At 41.0% G+C, this 17309-nt stretch overlaps 3 protein-coding genes across 5 annotated transcripts; 2 read left to right on the top strand and 1 right to left on the bottom strand.

Annotated features, from left to right (window-relative positions):
- Positions 1-4446: 4446 nt before the first annotated feature.
- On the top strand, positions 4447-11230 carry unc45a (unc-45 myosin chaperone A). The gene is made up of 19 exons (XM_070908162.1): positions 4447-4562; positions 4684-4876; positions 5649-5824; positions 5922-6011; positions 6129-6296; positions 6557-6725; positions 6866-7036; positions 7306-7477; positions 7610-7910; positions 8015-8109; positions 8230-8371; positions 8527-8667; positions 8862-8989; positions 9066-9132; positions 9250-9363; positions 9461-9576; positions 9809-9926; positions 10014-10169; positions 10286-11230. The coding sequence occupies exons 1-19, from the start codon at positions 4539-4541 to the stop codon at positions 10571-10573; spliced, it is 2829 nt and encodes a 942-aa protein (XP_070764263.1). The 5' UTR covers positions 4447-4538; the 3' UTR covers positions 10574-11230.
- A 138-nt stretch (positions 11231-11368) lies between these two features.
- Positions 11369-13971, top strand: LOC139286337 (RCC1 domain-containing protein 1-like). 2 transcript variants are annotated; one of them, XM_070907087.1, is made up of 8 exons: positions 11369-11603; positions 11747-11959; positions 12046-12211; positions 12312-12433; positions 12520-12606; positions 13218-13388; positions 13479-13508; positions 13668-13971. In XM_070907087.1, exons 1-8 carry the CDS (start codon positions 11405-11407, stop codon positions 13823-13825), a joined length of 1146 nt encoding a protein of 381 aa, XP_070763188.1. In that variant the 5' UTR covers positions 11369-11404; the 3' UTR covers positions 13826-13971. The 2 variants fall into 2 exon arrangements, with proteins under 2 accessions (XP_070763188.1, XP_070763189.1); XM_070907088.1 differs by lacking the exon at positions 13479-13508.
- A 22-nt stretch (positions 13972-13993) lies between these two features.
- On the bottom strand, positions 13994-15868 carry LOC139286338 (calcium and integrin-binding protein 1-like). 2 transcript variants are annotated; one of them, XM_070907089.1, is made up of 7 exons: positions 15727-15868; positions 15263-15297; positions 15071-15191; positions 14751-14904; positions 14547-14665; positions 14324-14412; positions 13994-14224 (listed from the first exon to the last, which is right to left on the bottom strand). In XM_070907089.1, the coding sequence occupies exons 1-7, from the start codon at positions 15775-15777 to the stop codon at positions 14203-14205; spliced, it is 591 nt and encodes a 196-aa protein (XP_070763190.1). In that variant the 5' UTR covers positions 15778-15868; the 3' UTR covers positions 13994-14202. The 2 variants fall into 2 exon arrangements, with proteins under 2 accessions (XP_070763190.1, XP_070763191.1); XM_070907090.1 differs by having other exon boundaries at positions 15071-15170.
- Between the last annotated feature and the right edge of the window lie 1441 nt (positions 15869-17309).

Raw genomic sequence — 17309 nt, 5'->3', positions numbered from 1 at the left:
AAGAACTGTGTGGGAGAGTGAGAGATACTTTTTATTTTATTTGACTAGTAAAGTCAACAGGGGGAAAGAAAAGTAAACAGTGGCCTGTGTTTCCTCACAGAACTAATAGGTGTTCCTGTTTCCCTCTGTGTGCAAATCCAACACGATCATAATCCGCTCACTTCTCAGGCTGGGGCATCTAAGCATTACCACAGGGAGCTGGGATAATAACCTAGCGCTTACATTTGCTTAGACTGACTAGTCAGCAGGAAGATCATAATTTCTATGACAATGTGATGAATATATACATCATGAAAGGCTTTGTTAGTTGGGGTACCTGACAGATAACCAACGACGAGCTGCAGCGCTGCATTTATGTGGCAAAACGTAAATGCACCACAGATCCCAAGACGCTCACATGAAGGCATATTAGCATCAGGGGAAACATTCCTCAGTATTCACGATCCCGTATGTAAACAATCAATCTCTGGACAGTATTCGTCCAGTCATTGACTCAAGAGGTCAACCAAGTTAAACCTCTGTTACGGTTGAACTTGGGTGACTTTTGGCCAGCTATCTTGGCAGCTAGCCAGGCAACATTGCGTTGCTTCAAACTTAAGAGCACTAAAATATCTGCATTTGGACGTTATCCTGTGTAAGCTCAGATACACGGCAGCTAGTTAATGGGTGTAGTTGGTTAAAGCCGTTAGCCACATTAACGTACTCTGCCAAACTTTAATAATCCTGATTAACGAGATATCTCGAAAATGCAGCTAAACAAGCTAGCGCTAACGTTAGCTACCAGATGTTCCATTAAGTTACCACATCAACTCGACTGGTTTGCGAGCTAGCTTCAACAGTCGGAAAACGTTAATGTAAAGATTGCCATTTACTGATAAATCTAAGTGAACAACAGTCACAGCTGTCTTTCTGCATCCGTGCAAAGCCTACGGCAGATTTATATCTAACGTTACAGACGATAGCAAGTATTGGCTTGATAACATTAAGACAATACGTGACTGATATTTCCTGGCTAATCCTTCAGTTTCTATCTAAACATCGGGGAACATTCATGTTCGACCTTGGGACCCTGTGTATTTGTGAACAAAATGATAAAATCTTACGTTACCCATCAAAGGAGAGTGATCCGGAAGAGTGTAGAGCCCAGCAGTGTGCGTGCTTTAGCTCCGGGCTGACAGATTACTAACTGAACCAGCTAGCCTAGCAGCTAGCACCGCTGAGCTGCCGCAAGGACATATGGGAAGAGGCGAGCTGCGCATCGGCCGATGATTGGCCAACAGCTTCAGCAGATTGTAGAAGAAATGCACCAACCTTTGCTCGACTAGTAAATGCAGTGTGTGACTGCGATAGCCTGAAATGCAACATAAGTTTATAAGTTTATAAATTACTGAATTATTATTGTATGAATATGATGACTTAACGCACAGAGTGATGGCATTCAGCCAGTTGAACTGTGAGACAGATAACAGCATAATTACAAAAACACAGTGAATATAAAATAGAATTGTTTACAACACAGTAAACAACCAGACCGCAGCACTTTAAGTCACGCAGGGCATGTACTTATACCAGGAGTGGACACAATCTTTGTAAAGCTCACTGTTCAACACATTTACAACACTTTGTCACCTACTGAGCTTGTGTCTAACATGACCCAGTTACCTGTAATAGTTACTGCTAATTAATTAGTGTAATATTTAGAACAATCCACTCAGCAGTTCAGAGACAGACATAGTGTCAGTAATGAGAAATGTCAATTTTTATACAATCTACAAAAGAAATGGTCCCTTCGAATTTAGAGTAAGGTCTGTAAATTATTAACTAGTATGTTGTGTCTGGCACACACTGAAAACTTTCATTACTGATCAAAATATAGTATGTATATATTGTATGTGTGTGGCTGTTGTTGATTCAAGAGCAGAATGATGAGTGAGAAGAGTCACATAGCCCATTACTGTGTGGGCTGTACCCGTAATAATAGGTCACAACTGCATCTGGTTTGATCATCTGCCCTGATACACCAGACAGAGTCCTAAATACAAAGGTTCAAAGATTAGACAACTTGGGACATACCATATGTCCTAATAAAGCCCTTGTACTACTCTACTTTTTCTTGATTTATCAGTAAATGACAATCTTTCTTGTTAATGGGCTAAAAGCAAGAAAGCCACACAGAATAACCTGATTTGAAATAAAGTAATTTGTGAGTTTGGTTACCATAAAAACACTACTGTAGAGGGACTACTGTGACCCCTGGAGTGGCTACCCCTGTCTGAGCCACTTCCCTACTAACAGAGGGGTTAAGCAGTAATGCCTCTTCTGTCATTAAGCTAAAAACCAGCCTGACTGCTGCAGAGAAGTGAATACTACTGTGTAAACAACACCTGAGAAGCCCATTGTGGAAAATGTAATGATGCTTTGCAGGTGAGTCACATTGCCGTGTTCTTTTGATGGATCATTCAGAAAGCCTTTATGTGTTTATGGAAACGGGAGCTTAGTGGACACTTCAATAATTAATTAGCAGATTGTGTGGGACATGACAGGAACAGATGGTGTTTTTTTAGTTTTTGCTCTAGTCACAAGAGACTGATAACTTTTCACTGGATCTACAAAACCACTCAAAATGCTGTGTATGACTGAGTTGTATGAGAGTGTTATTTCCAGACTTGAAAAATAGATTTGGTACCAGAAAGTACACCAGCAATGACAGAATCCTGTTATAAAAGCATAATCTCTCACAATACAAAGTCGGGATAAGGAAGAAATGTTTACACAGCTGGTTTTGATTTTGATTTCAAACTGTGCCTCTTCTCTTTGGATCCCTGATGCTGTCGCTGAGCCTTGTGGATGTCCTGTGGATCTGGTATGTATGAGGTCCCACAGCAAGCCCAGCCTTTAGGAAATATATACCAACTGTTCGTTGCTGGATATTCTTCTAAAGTCACAAAGCTGCCATGGTAATATGAGTCTAAACAGGTGTACCTGAGCTCAAGGCCAAAGGGAACTACCTTGTCTCCACGGCAACAGAGGGAACACAACAATGGTGCTTGGCTGACCTGGTAAACGAGAGTCCCCAGGTGACTGATGCAGGAAATGTTATACCAGGACACTTCCTTTTGTAGTTTTGACCTGAAGGGAGACACTATTGTGAATGTTACTGTACATTTTGAAACTCATGTGTTGTGTCATTTTTATTTTGCTTCAAAAAGAAGAAAATTATGTTGTTTTATTTGTCACCATTCATAAAAATGAATCCACCCCGCTCAATGAACTTACAGAAGTGTACATCAGTATGATTTTGATGTATAGGTACTTTATTGTGGAAGTGTTTCCATTTTGTGCAATTTTACATTTTACTGTAATGTATTTCAGAAGCAAATATTGTGATTTTTACTCCACTACATTTGTCAGCTGTTGTAGCTACTGGTTACTTTATAAAGTTTAATATACATGAAAAATGCTGTATTAGTCCCTTATAGCTTTGTATTAAATGTATGTGAAATTGGTGGATTTGTGATTTGTTGTATTTGCATTGTATGTTTGTAGTACTAAATGATTGTATATTTTATCTAGTGTAACCTAGTCTTGTGCTGTCTGGCCTAATGTATCTTATCTTCTTGGCTTCTTAAACTATACATTTAAACAAACACGGTACCAAGTTCTCATAAGACAACCACTTTAGTAATGGTTACTATATAATTTCACAATGCTTGTGTCACAATGATCTGTTACAAACCATTAATAAGAGCAACTGTTGGGTTGCCAAGTTGTGAAGAAATCCCTTTGACCAGTATTTATTCTTTGTTTGTTTGCAGTGCAGATATACATGTTGGTAATCCATCAGTGCTTATGGGCTTCTCACTTTCTAATGAGCCATCAAGTCATTGGTCATCATTATTCAAAGTGTTTTTAATCCATCAAGTCTGCAGTTGTAAGTGTTAAATATGTTGTTAATGAATGAATTTGGCCACAAGTAAGTGGTCAACAGTCCAAACAGCTGAAGCAATTTCCCCCAGTCTGGCAACCCAAAAGTTGTTCTCTTTCAGCTACTGATCTGTAAAGCCGTACCCTTCGCAATGGATGGCTTTTTATAAAGTGGTACCAGAAACATACATAAGATATGCCCATAAAATAGCATGCATTGCTGAGGTTTAACCATCTAATACAAAACATTTAGACCATCTGAAACATTAAAATACTCTCTACATCTGAATACATCACAAACTTTAATTGCTGGCTTTTAGATAACATACAGTCTACGGTGTGGACTGAAGAAAGCCACAGAATTAAAATGTAACCAAATAAAGCAGAGACGGAGACTGAGGTGCCCTGGCTCTTCTCTTCCTTTTATGGTAATGGAGCGTGGGGAGGAGGGCGGAGCGGTTACCTAAACGTCATCAACGTGCTCCTGGACTCCCGGAAGCGTTGCGAGATGTAACATGTTTGGCTGAAGTTAGCGATGTGTGTGACTAAGTAGAGTAAAATTAAACTAGATATTCCATACCGAGTAACGCTGTATTCTGTGTAGCACCTTGAAGATGAGTGTGAGTGAAAAAGAAAAGGTAAGGCAACAGCAGTTAGCTACATAGCCTTTTTAGCTTAGCAAATTTCATCCGTTTACATTTACTCGAAGCATCTGTGTCATCCTGAGCCCTTGTTGCCTACTTTTTCTCTTTAACCCAGGACCCTGCAGTCCTTAAGGAGAAGGGGAACACACTTTTCAAGGCAGGGGACATGCAGGGCGCTGTCAGCTGTTACACCAAAGCATTAAAGCTGAGTGACAGCAATGCAGATAGTGCTGTTCTGTACCGCAACCGCTCTGCCTGCTACCTGAAACAGGAGGAGTACAGCAAGGCAGAGGCTGATGCCTCCAAAGGTGGGATACATCGCAGTCAGTGTTATTGTAGAGTTTATATATCACTGAGTACATATACATGTTTTAATCTTAGTTTAAAGGAACATCTCACCTAAATACACAATCAAGCCTCATCCATATAGATTTACTGTGACATGCAGAGGACCTATGGGGTGCTTAAAGTGACAAAATATTCCATTTTAAAAGCTCAACAGCAGCTCTTTTCATACTTAGGTGAACAGTTTAACACTTTAAACTAGGGCTGAACTATATGCAATAAGAATCATATTGCAATTATTTTGACAGATATTGCAATATGAGTCACGATTTTTGTGGGAATGGTAATTTGTGCATTTCATTGTCATTGACAAAAATATAAAAATGAGGATGATGTGATATTTTCTGGGGTATGTACCTAACAAGCATGTTCCCTTACGTCTTCATTTATAAAGGTATGTTGTGGCACATTTAACCTTTTTCAAAAAAATTGCAGCTCCGGTGATTTGGACGTTGCACTTGGCCATATTGCAATTTAGATCATGAATTATTAATTAATGAATTACATAATTAACAGTTAATTACTCTGCTGTACTATCAACACACATACACCCACCCACTGTCTTATCTTTGATGGACGAAACTATTTACAGCTACTCTTAAGTCTGTTTAGTTTATATTTGAGGTAAAAGTAAAAATAATTTACTGTACCTTTGCGTGAACCATCACTCTAACTGGATTAAGATTTATGGATGTATGTACATGGTTATATTGAATGTCAAGTCTGTCTTTTCAGCTCTTGATAATGACCCTGGTGACGTGAAAGCCAGGTTCCGGAGAGCTCAGGCTTTCCAGAAGCTCGGTCGGCTTGACCAGGCCTTTCTGGATGCTCAGAGGTGTGCCCAGCTGGAACCCAAAAACAAAGCCTTCCAGGATCTGCTCAGACAGCTGGGAGCACAGATCCAGCAGAAGGTGATGTGTTTTTTGTTTTATTAAGTGGATGAAGGGTAATGGAGGCTTGCCTTGTATTTGAAGAAACTGTGACTAATTAGGGACTTTTCTCTTGTAGTCGGTGCAACTAAACTCCACAGATGCTCGTGTGCAGCAAATGTTCTCCCTCCTCTTAGATGCATCTGCAAAAGACTCGGATCGACAAAAGGTAAGTGTCGCTCATGAGTCAGGAACATAACAAACTGCTGTAATTCACTCTTTTATAATTGTTCTGTCTGTAAAGTTGTATTGCACCAAAATAATGTGGTCCATTATTCAATTTCAGGCTGCTCAGAATCTAGTGGTATTATCTCGAGAAGATGCAGGAGCTGAGCAGATCTTCCGTAACGATGGAGTGAAGCTGACTCAGAAACTCCTTCAGTCAAAGCAGGAGGATGTTGTTCTTTCTGCCCTGAGGACCCTGGTTGGGTTGTGCACAGGGCATCAGTCCAGAGTAAGTGTGGCAATTCCCTTTAATCACCTATTTTAACAGGCATGCAAACTTGTATTTTCTTTCTTGGAAAACATAGATATAACAGGAAGTGTATCCATAGCGATGACCCTCTTGCCTGCTGTATCACAGTTTATCAGCAGATGTTGAGATATGCATATATTTAAATCCATTTCTGTCAGGAGACCATATTCACCATGCCAGTAAAACTTATCAATTGCTTTGCTGCTTTTTATTGCTGACATCCACTGTTTTATTCCCAGACTATGGCTATAGTGAATGAGTTGGGAATGGAGCAGCTGTGTGCAGTAATGGGATCAGGAGCCTCCACTGTGTCTCTGGCTGCCTGCCACCTGCTACAGGTGATGTTTGAGGCTCTGACAGAGGGCATGAAAAGAGAGATCAGAGGGAAAGATGAAGCCATACTTCCTGGTGAGTTTGGTCTGCGATCATGTTTGTATTTGGAGTTGGCTACACATGAAAGTTGACCTATAACAAGTGCTTTGTTTGTGTGTGTATCAGCTTTCTGTCCTGTGCTTTCAACGGTAATTGACTGTGTGAATTTGACACAGAACCCTCGAAGGAGCTACGCTCAATGTTACGCCACCTCTTGGAAATGGTCCCGGCATCTAACGTGTCAGGTCCGGGAAGAGACAGCGCCATCAACCTCCTGGTCAAACAAGTTCCCCGCAAGTCCCTGAAAAACCCAGACAACTCCCTCACATTATGGGTGATAGACCAGGGTATGAAACACACCTGCACATAATGTAGAATTTCTCACATTCTTTTGCTATGATGGATACAAAACAGACATAGGCCTTCTGCCAAACATAACCATCAGTGTTTCTGTGTAGTTACTCCACCATGGGAAGGAGAATGAAGTGTTTACTCTGTTTTTTTGAATGAAATGTTCCTATGGCCATGGCTATTTTAAGCCCATTTCAGACTTTCTGTCACCAGTTTTATCTGGCATCGCTGCAGCCAAATTAATTAACTCCTTATACTCCTGCAGGACTGAAGAAAATTCTGGAGGTGGCCGGGACAGTCCCTGAGCTCTCAGAAGGACCACCTCTTACAGATAGCTCCCACATGAGCTGCTCTGTCTTGCTTAGCAAACTCTACGATGACCTAAATAGCGACAAAGAGAGGGAGAACTTCAACAAACTGTGTGAAGAATATGTACAGTGAGTTGACCACCGAAACGTGTGCTACTAATTTCACTTGTGATGCGTAATACTGCAATAACTTTATTACAGGCTTTGAGCCAAAAAGTGTCATTCTTTCATTAACTTTCTAACTGATGTTTTTCTGGGTAGGCAACACTTTAGCCAAACTGGCCTAGACGCCAAGCTGCGAGCCATCCAGACGGTGTCGGTGCTCCTCCAAGGGCCGAGCGACGTGGGTAACCGAACTCTGGAGATGTCAGGAATGATTGATGCGGTGATCTCTCTGTGCGCCTCCGAAGATGTAACTCACCAGCAGGTAGCGGTGGAGGCTCTTATCCATGCTGCAGGCAAGGCCAAGAGGGCCTCCTTCATCACAGCCAACGGCGTGGCACTTCTGAAGGACCTCTACAAGAAGAGTGAGAATGACAGGATACGTGTGAGAGCCCTGGTGGTGAGTGCTACAGCAAAGCAAGTATATTTATCTCAGGCAGTTGGAGAAAAGAACATCTATAAATAAAGATACATGAACTATGGTTTCTAATGGTTATTACACAGGGTTTGTGCAAGCTCGGATCAGCAGGAGGGACAGATTTCAGCATGAAGCAGTTTGCTGAAGGATCCACGCTAAAGCTCGCCAAGCAGTGCAGGAAGTATGTTTGCCTGTGTTGAATATTGAACCTGGGTAAAGATTAAGAGAAATGTGTCATGCCTGGTCCACATTGTTGCATAACCTGATAACAGATAATGAGCTGTATCTCTTTCTCTGTTAGGTGGCTGTGTAATGAGTCTCTGCCCCCAACCTCCCGCCGGTGGTCTGTGGAAGGCCTGGCCTACCTCACCTTTGATGCTGATGTGAAGGAGGACTTAGTGGAAGACAAGAATGCTCTCCTGGCTATGTTTGAACTAGCAAAGGTTTGATTGCTGATTGTAATTGTAGGATTTAATACACACATTGATAAGTTATGAAGTTAGATTCTTCTCAGAAGAGTGTACTGAGAATACACAGTGTTTTACAGTGTTGACTGGGATAGCTCTGACAAACTTGTTTTTTGTTTGTGTTCCTGCAGTCTGAGGATAAGACGGTGCTCTTTGCTGTGGGCTCCACATTAGTGAATTGCACCAACAGCTATGAGGTGGAGAAGCCAGACCCACAGATGGTGGAGCTGGCCAAGTATGCAAAGCAGCATGTGCCTGAAGAGCACCCCAAGGTACCATTTATTTTAAATGCTCCTTTTTTCATGTAGAGCTAACATCACTCAATATTCATTTTAATATTGCACAGTAGCACTGCTACTCCAACTTCATCCTGTTTCTTTAGGCGTTCTTAAAAATTATTTTACTTGCATATTTACTTTAAAAAATGGCTGTTTTACATGAACCTATCTGTCTTGTCGTGTGTCAGGATGCACCTTCCTATGTGGAGAAAAGACTGGTAAAGCTGCTGGAGGCTGGTGTGGTGTCTGCGTTGGTGTGTATGGTCAAACAGGAGAGTCCTGCCCTCACTGAGGCTTGTAGGGAGTGTATTGCCAGGTAGGAAAATGGCAGTAAGTCTTTTCCACTTGCCATTATCTCTGTAGATTATCTGTTAATACATTTCTCACGGCAGGGTCTTCTTGGCTTTGGTGGAACGACAGGAAGACAGAGGCACAGTGGTGGCACATGGTGGAGGAAAGGTAGAGCGCCCTGATAAATATACTTTATCTATTATAGGCTAGTTTAGCCTGCACACTGATCTGAACACTTTGCTTTAGGAGGTTTACATGATTTACGTTAACCATTTTCCTCCACAGGCTTTGATCCCACTGGCATTTGACAACACAGATGTAGGTAAAATCAAAGCAGCACAAGCTCTGGCAAAAATAACCATCACATCTAACCCAGAGATTGCCTTCCCAGGAGAAAGGGTGAGAATTGCATGCTGTATAAATCCTCTTCAGTTAAAAAAAAAACCCTACAGAAATGGTCCTATTTAACCATGTCTCAACTTTTGTTTTTTCACAGATCTATGAGATGGTGCGCCCCCTCGTCAGTCTTCTGAGTCTTGAATGCACCCTGCTGCAGAACTTTGAGGCACTTATGGCTCTCACCAACCTGGCTGGCATCAGTGAGAGACTCAGGTTGGCCACTAGGGGGAAGTCTCTCCTAAGAATACTTGTACAAAACACAGTCTATTGTAACGGGACAGGACATGATATGCTCAATTTGTTTTTGTTGTTTTACATTTGAACATGTGACAAATCAGCTGTGATTTTTTTGCTTTCAAGTCTCCAGTTTTAACTTCCTTTATTTTGACATCACAGTTGTATATAAGTGTATCTGCTTGTATTGATGAAGTATGTTGTATCGCAGACAAAAGATCATAAAGGAGAAGGCAGTCCCAAAAATTGAAGGCTACATGTTTGAGGAGCACGACCTGGTCCGAGCTTCTTCCACAGAGTGCATGTGTAATTTGGTTTTAAGCACAGAGGTAAGACACTCTATTCATAGATGATTGTATGGCACAAATAGGTTGAAAAGTCGAAGTAAAAGCAGTGGGTGTTCGGTGTGTCCTCAGGTGCAGAAGCTGTACCTGGCCACAGGGAACGATCGCCTGAAGCTGCTTGTGCTCTACTGTGGAGAGGAGGACGAGAGGCTGCGGAAAGCTGCTGCAGGAACTCTAGCCATGCTGACTGCGGAGCAGCCTGAGCTCTGCGCCCGCATCCCTGGAACAGTAAGCAAAGCACTGTAGCAGTTCGCTGTCCCCACACATTCATCAACTTAGCACTGCCGCGTACTACAATTTTTCCATTTTAGCTCACATGACTCCTCGTTGTGCTCTCTTCTCAGACGACCCACTGGCTGGAGATTGTACAGGCGCTCTTGCTCACTGAAATATCCGACTTGCGTCATCGTGGAGTGGTCATAGTTCAGAACATGATGCAGGCAGAGAAGAGTCTGGCTGAGACGCTCATGGAGAGTGAAGTTCTGGAGATTCTTTCTGTCTTGGCGAAGGGGGGAGAGGGCGCACCAGAAGCTATTTCTAAGATTGCTCAGAACTGTCTGGACAAGGCCATGGAGTACAGCATCATCAGATCCAGGGAAGGAGAGGAAAAGGGAAAGGGAACTGAACCCTAAAAACACAGCTGTAGCGTGTGGATGTGCCTCCTGGCAATGTTATAGTGCTTTGAGTATTACGTGGGACCAGTGAAGTCATTTCACTTTTGCAGAAAATCCGTTTTGGTCTGGATGGGCACAAGCTTACCTGAAGTACTCGTGTGTCTAAATAAAAAACTGTAAAAAGCAATAAAAGAATGAATGAAGAAAGTATGGAATGAAAACCAGCAAATACTCACAGGAGTGTTTTGTGACAAATGAGCTTTGCTGTTGCTGTTTCACATTGCTTTTCCACTGATTATATTTATCTTAATGATACTGTATATTCATGAACCTCGACAAAAGTGGATGTTCCCCTTGGAGACCAATAAGGCTACTCTATATGTTGTTTACTAAAGATTGCCATTCCTTGATATTTGCAAATGTTTTTGTCATTTGTAACTATTCCACAAAATATTGTTTTTATTTTCTATTTTATACACTACCATATTCATATATAATATTTTGCCCTAAACAACACCAACAACACAAACATTTCATTCACATAGGTGTGTGCTTTTTGTTTTTAATGTTTATTATCATCACTGTTCGTTCCCTCCACTACATTCCCAGTGTCTTAACTGTATGGTTGGTGGTTTTCTTATTTTGTCTGAGCACATGGGCAGAAAAATAAAACTTCTGTAACCAAATTATATTGTCATCTCTGCTGAGTTCACCCATCTTCACAACATTGGAGCGCATGCGCAGCTCATCCCGGCACTAAATACAACAGTGTTGAAACTTTGCGGACAACTGCGTTGCACGGCTGAGCGGCGTTTCCACGAGAAACCAATCGGAGTTAAAGCGTTTCCGATGCGGTGGTTTGGGTTTGGCTTCAACGCATTTGGACAAATATATGTCCGTGAGAAATTAATTGAAGGAGAGTGTAGCGACGCTGTCAAGGAAGTCAAAGTGATTAGCCCGACAGAGCTAACGTTAGCTAACTGCTGCCTGAAGACTGATGGTCAAATTAGAGCAAGTTGGAGTCGAAGAGCGTCTTTGCATTTGGATGGTAAGTCTACCAGAGATGAAGCGTCTGACAGTTCTGGTTGGACACTCTTATGACTTGTAATATAAACAGACGGCGTCTATAATATCACACTCTTAATAATACAGGTATTGACTCATGTATTAATTTAGCTTTCTGTCCGTTAGGTGACAGCTGTGTGTGCCTCGCAGGTTTCGGGGCAGCCATCATCTCCAATGAGTCCTGTGGTATTTCTATGAAAGGGAGCCCAGGCTGTAAAGATGCCTTCATCAGTGAGTCGTACTTGACCCTCGCTTTCGCCGACAGAATCGAGTCCTGGGACCTGCAGAAGAAAGAGGAGACTCCATCATGGAGCATGGAAATAAAAACAGAGAGCTCTGGTAATGTACATCCTTAGCTCATTTGACAGCTACTAGAAATATGTTGTGATAATTGGCTCAACAGTGCACTTCTTGCTGCTTTCCAGGACCCCCTGTGAATCTCCCATTGGTCCCTGGGGGTTACATAGCCACAAAACCGCCCTTCTACCGCTCCCTATCACCACACCTGAAAGCCAAGAGTCTGGCACTGAGTGCAGAGCATGCCATCCTTCTCAGTGCCTCTGGAGCTGTGTACACCTGGGGACTGGGCAGGTAGACACTAATACTTACACATCGTCTCTATTGTGAATCTGAGCAATAACACCCTCATGCATATCTTGATCTTTTGTGTGTGCATGTGTTTATTTGACAGCCATGGTCAGTTGGGGCATGGAGGCCTTGCCTCTGAGGAGGAGCCCAGGGCAGTGGAGGCACTCTGGGGGATGCCTATGAACTGTGTAGCTACAGGAGGATGGCACTCAGTCTGTATTAGTGGTAAGTGTCATACAAGATGTTGGCAGTGAAAAATGGTTATGCCCTCAAGTTGAGAAAAAAAAGACATCAAATGACCTTTTCTTCAGATGGGGGTGATCTTTATGTGTGGGGCTGGAATGAAAGTGGTCAGCTTGGACTTCCATCACGAGGTCTGAGGAAAAAAGCGCAAGCAGGTAAATCTGTTTTCCTATCAAATGAGATATTTAATACAGTAAAGGGACATTTCACCCAAAATCACAATCAAACTGATATTTCTTCTTACCAACAGTGCTATCTGTCAATCCAAATACTATTGTGTAATTAGCTGAGATGTACTTTACCCCAATACAGCTGCGCTCAACTGCATAGTGTTTTGTGTAGCATGTATGATCTTTACCATACTCCCTGCTTCAATAAGAGCAGTTCCACTGCATCTATAAAGGATGCCTGCCAAGTGATTAACTCTGAACAACAGGAAGAGCAGTTCACCATAAGACATGCGGATTCACTGTCATTATATCTGAAAAGAGACATCACTGTCAAGTTTTTCAAAAGTATTTTTGGCACTTGCCATCAAGCTCCATTGTACTGGGTGAGCTACAGTTGCAAATTCACAAACTATTTAAATGTATAGATAGCAGTTGAGGAATGGGGAATGCTTTACATTGTTCATGGATGAACCACCCCCATAAATGTAATATTACTTCATATATGTTGCCAGGTATGCTGCTCATAGTAGCCACTTAGAGTAATGACTTACGTTGTAGTAAGTAGTAAGAACTGCACCATTGACTGTACTGAACAGGAGCACCATGCCAAGATGCCAGCACATCTCCTGCTGAAGAGCCACAAGAGGGAGAGAATCATGAAGATGTATTCATATCGATCCAGGCGTTCCCAGCTCTACTGGATATCACTCCATCATGTGAGATCAGGACAGTCAGCTGTGGCTGTCGCCACACAGCTGCAATAACAAGTAAGAAACCTCACTTGACTGTGGTTGTGTATTGTCGCACAATTTCTTGGCAAGTCAATGTCATCTTTATCTCATATTTTCCATTTTCAGCCACAGGTGACCTCTACACTTGGGGCTGGGGTAAGTTTGAATTTGAAGCCAAACTGACACCTACACAGATTTTTAATCTGTTGCATCTTTCTAGTCTGTTCCCAATACCAATTCATCAGTAATCTTGGAGCACAGCTTAGGTGTGTGTTGAACTTACCCTGTCCATCTTTCCTTCTATTACCATTTCAGGTGACTACGGCCAACTTGGACACCAGACTTTAATCAGTTCAGATGAGCCCCAGCTTGTGGAGTTCTTCAGGGAGCAGCAGATGCATGTGGTTGATGTAGTGTGCGGAGCGTGGAACACTTTTGCTGCTGTCGTCAAGGAGGAAGTAGCTTGCTCTTAAAAATACGATGGAATCCCCTTGATAAACATGGACACTGGACTTTGGACAACATACTAGGAAGTGTAAATTATCACAACAAATAGGAGACTTTGAATTAAATATATTTTGTAATTTATACATATATTCTTTTCATTTGTCTGTATTAAAAAAATAAACCTCGTAAATGAGTAGTTTATGGAAATATTTTTAATTTTCCTTATAGAAAATAAAAAAATCACAGGTTTTATATTTCACAAACGATACATAAAACAGTTAAGATAGTAAAATCCACAGGTAAATATAATTTAAGGCAAATATCTAAAATTGTTCTAATTAACTAAATTAAACACTGTATGAGAGTTAAAGTGTGATGCATTTCCACAGCCCGCTACAGGTCTTCACAGCACAATCTTGAAAGAACTGTGGAGAAATCAAAATATATCAGAAGCTGTTAGAGTGTACATAACTGTGTTGAGTAAAATACATATCAGCGATAACAGCAATTAGATTTCTAGTCACCTGACAAAATCTGGCGACCTTGAAATGACATGCTGGAACTCTGAAAGGTTCACGGTTCCATCCTTGTCGATGTCAGACTCTTCAAGAATCTAAAAAACATGCAATGGAAACCAGTGTAAAGCCTACTGACACATCAGTGTACCAACCTGCAACCACAAGCTGTTTTTAACCATCTAGTGTTTCTCTCTACATCTTAAAAGAGGAAAAGCCTCAGTGAACATACATTGCTGATGAGCTGTCTCATTTCTTCGGTTGTTAGTCTTGTGTCATCTGTCTCGCCAGTCAGGCAGTTCACCAGCTTCTCCAGATCACCAACATCAAGAGTCCCATCATCATCAAAGTCTGAAAATAGCAATATGCTTATTACACAGATTGATTGGCTTACATGTATTACTAATAACCAGCTTATTTTTATCAATTTATTTACCAAATATACGGAAAGCATAGTGGGATTTGATTTCCAGAGTAGCAGAGTCGCTAAAGGCACTCAAGAGGTCCAGAAAGTCCTCAAATGTGAGGCTCCCATCTTTCTGTTCAGATGTTGAGAATACATGGCAGATTCTTTTCCTGAAAGGGTTGGACTGTGACAGGAACAAGTACAAAGGTCAGTTCAGTTTATCAGTACTTGAAGCATTTCCTCCAGAAGACACAAAGCAGAGGGCGATCCCTGTCGTACAATGAGAACGACCACTAAGCAGTCCACATAGCACCACATTTCCTCTGTTTTACTATCAAATAGCTTTTCACCTTGAGCTCTGGCAGATTAAGAATCCTCTCCATTGGTACTCTGATATTTGGAAGGTCTTTCTCATCTTTCATGAGCAGTTCAGTGAATCTCTTGTGAGCACTAAAACAAACAAACAAAAAGCTCTATCATGGATTACAAATCTAGCAGTGCTAGTTACACATTTGTAATGTGGCATGCAGCTGATCACTTACAGAAGAATTTCTTGTTTTGTCAAGAATGTCAGCTCCTAAAAGTAAAAATGATTTATTAGAATGATAAAAGTCACAGATTAATGTGAAACAAACAAACAACGTTTTACTACACTGGAATACTTTTATATGTCCGACTTCCTATAATACATCCACGGCTTGACTAGTGATATTAGCAACATTAGCTTTCACTATCTTAATAAGCGTGATGACAAGCGGTAGACATATAAATCTTCCATTGACATTATGTTTAGTTTAACGTTATAGGAAAAACTACAATTACAGACCACAAGTAAGTCATACTGTACTACTAATGACATGGCTCTAACACTTTTAGTTTGCCTTAAAACGTTAGGCTAAGATGACGTTATGTTTGGTTATTACGGGGCGTAACAACAAGTGTCCTCAACTTTAGCCACTCGGTTAACGACATAATACTTGTTTGAGACTTTGCTTTGGGCACTTACTTGGTATTCTGAGAGTAAATCCTTCCCAAGTTGACTTGCCGTAGTGCCCATCTTGAAACTTTCGACTCGAAAATGTACTTTCGTTGTTGTAAACAGTTACCCAGCGAAGTACTAAACAACTAGTTGGTTTTGCATGGCTTACTTCCGGTATGTGACTGGTCTCTGAATTCCCTTTCCTGTATCTAGCTACGTGACTGTTTCCATAGTGACGTACATGCAAACATCTCCGATCCTGTCAAAAGGGCGACAACCATCAGGTGACAACTAGGGCTAACTCGTGTAGTTAAAACTTTTTCATCAAACAGTGTCTTTATTTTGACACAGCTCACAGTAAAAAAAAAAAAAACCTGCCTTCTTACTTTGGTTTTTGTTTCCTGTTTGCCTGTCAGAGTGCCACTGATGAATTTCTTGAACAACTTTTTTTAAAAGTCTTTGTTGCCTTTGTTCGAGAGAGGTGGGAGAAAGAGGCTGAATGACATACAACAAAAAGTCTTGAATGGAATTGAACCGGGGACGTTGCAATCACAGTATATAGCCTAGTATTAACCAAAAGGCTCCCCTATCCTAGCACTACTTCAGTATACCACAATGACAGACATTGCATTCAAGAATTTTACTAAAAGTGGTCATGGTGTTATATTAAGACCTTTGTTTGTTTGTTTTGCAGAAGGTCCAAGTAGTGTGTAACAACCATCTCTAATGTCACTTACTATTGGACTGTATGAACTGTAGTATACAAAATGGAAATACTCAAGTGAAGTCCCAGTCTTCTACCTCAAATTTTGTAGTACAACAGTAAATCTTTCCATATCTGCTTTCCTTTTTTTGTTTGTTTTACTATTGTTTGTTTTATTTAAATTGATTCATTAATCTTGTCTTGTTTGTATTCTTTTGGAATGTCTTCATGCCACCCAGTGTTAATTGTGTATAACTTCCCATAACAAATCCAAAGTGAAACTTGAATAACTGTTCTAATAATCTTCATTTTATTGTGAATTTGCAACAAACAGCATATATATATATTTTTTTGCAGTTATTTATTTTTTACCAAAAACAAACGAAATTAGGGCTTCAAAGCATTTGTCTTCTATAAATAAAATCTGTCATTAATAAGGCTTACTAGTATACAAATTTTTAGAAAAGAAATGTAATATATCTACAAAACCACAGCTTCTGGTAAAGTATTAATTCACATTCACTAACTGATTTTTCTGAACTGGATGAAGATGAGAAATAGACGAGGATCTTGCCAAGAAGATCTTGGGATGATTACTTAAACCCTGGGGAGGGAGACAAGCTAAGCTCCTTGATTTGTCTCCCAGTCTGTTGTATCTGAAATACAAAAAAAACAAAAACAGAATCACTCTCAATGCAGGAGGAAAATGCTACTCAGCCACTAATCACACAATTAGTTTCCACAATCAGTAGCTTTTTGTATTCCTACTAAATATAGCCTAACAATTACAGATTGTACCTGTCATTTTCGTTCCCTCCTTGGTCTCAGCTGGAACACCAATCCCGTACTCGTTTACAGCGGTGATTCTGAAGAAGTAGATTCCTCCCTCCTCCAGGTCAGACACCTT

The sequence above is a fragment of the Enoplosus armatus genome, chromosome 6 (assembly GCF_043641665.1).
Source record: "Enoplosus armatus isolate fEnoArm2 chromosome 6, fEnoArm2.hap1, whole genome shotgun sequence".
Classification (NCBI taxonomy): Eukaryota; Metazoa; Chordata; class Actinopteri; order Centrarchiformes; family Enoplosidae; genus Enoplosus; species Enoplosus armatus.
Note: the sequence above shows the minus strand (reverse complement) of the source record. Positions and strands in the feature narration are given on the sequence as shown.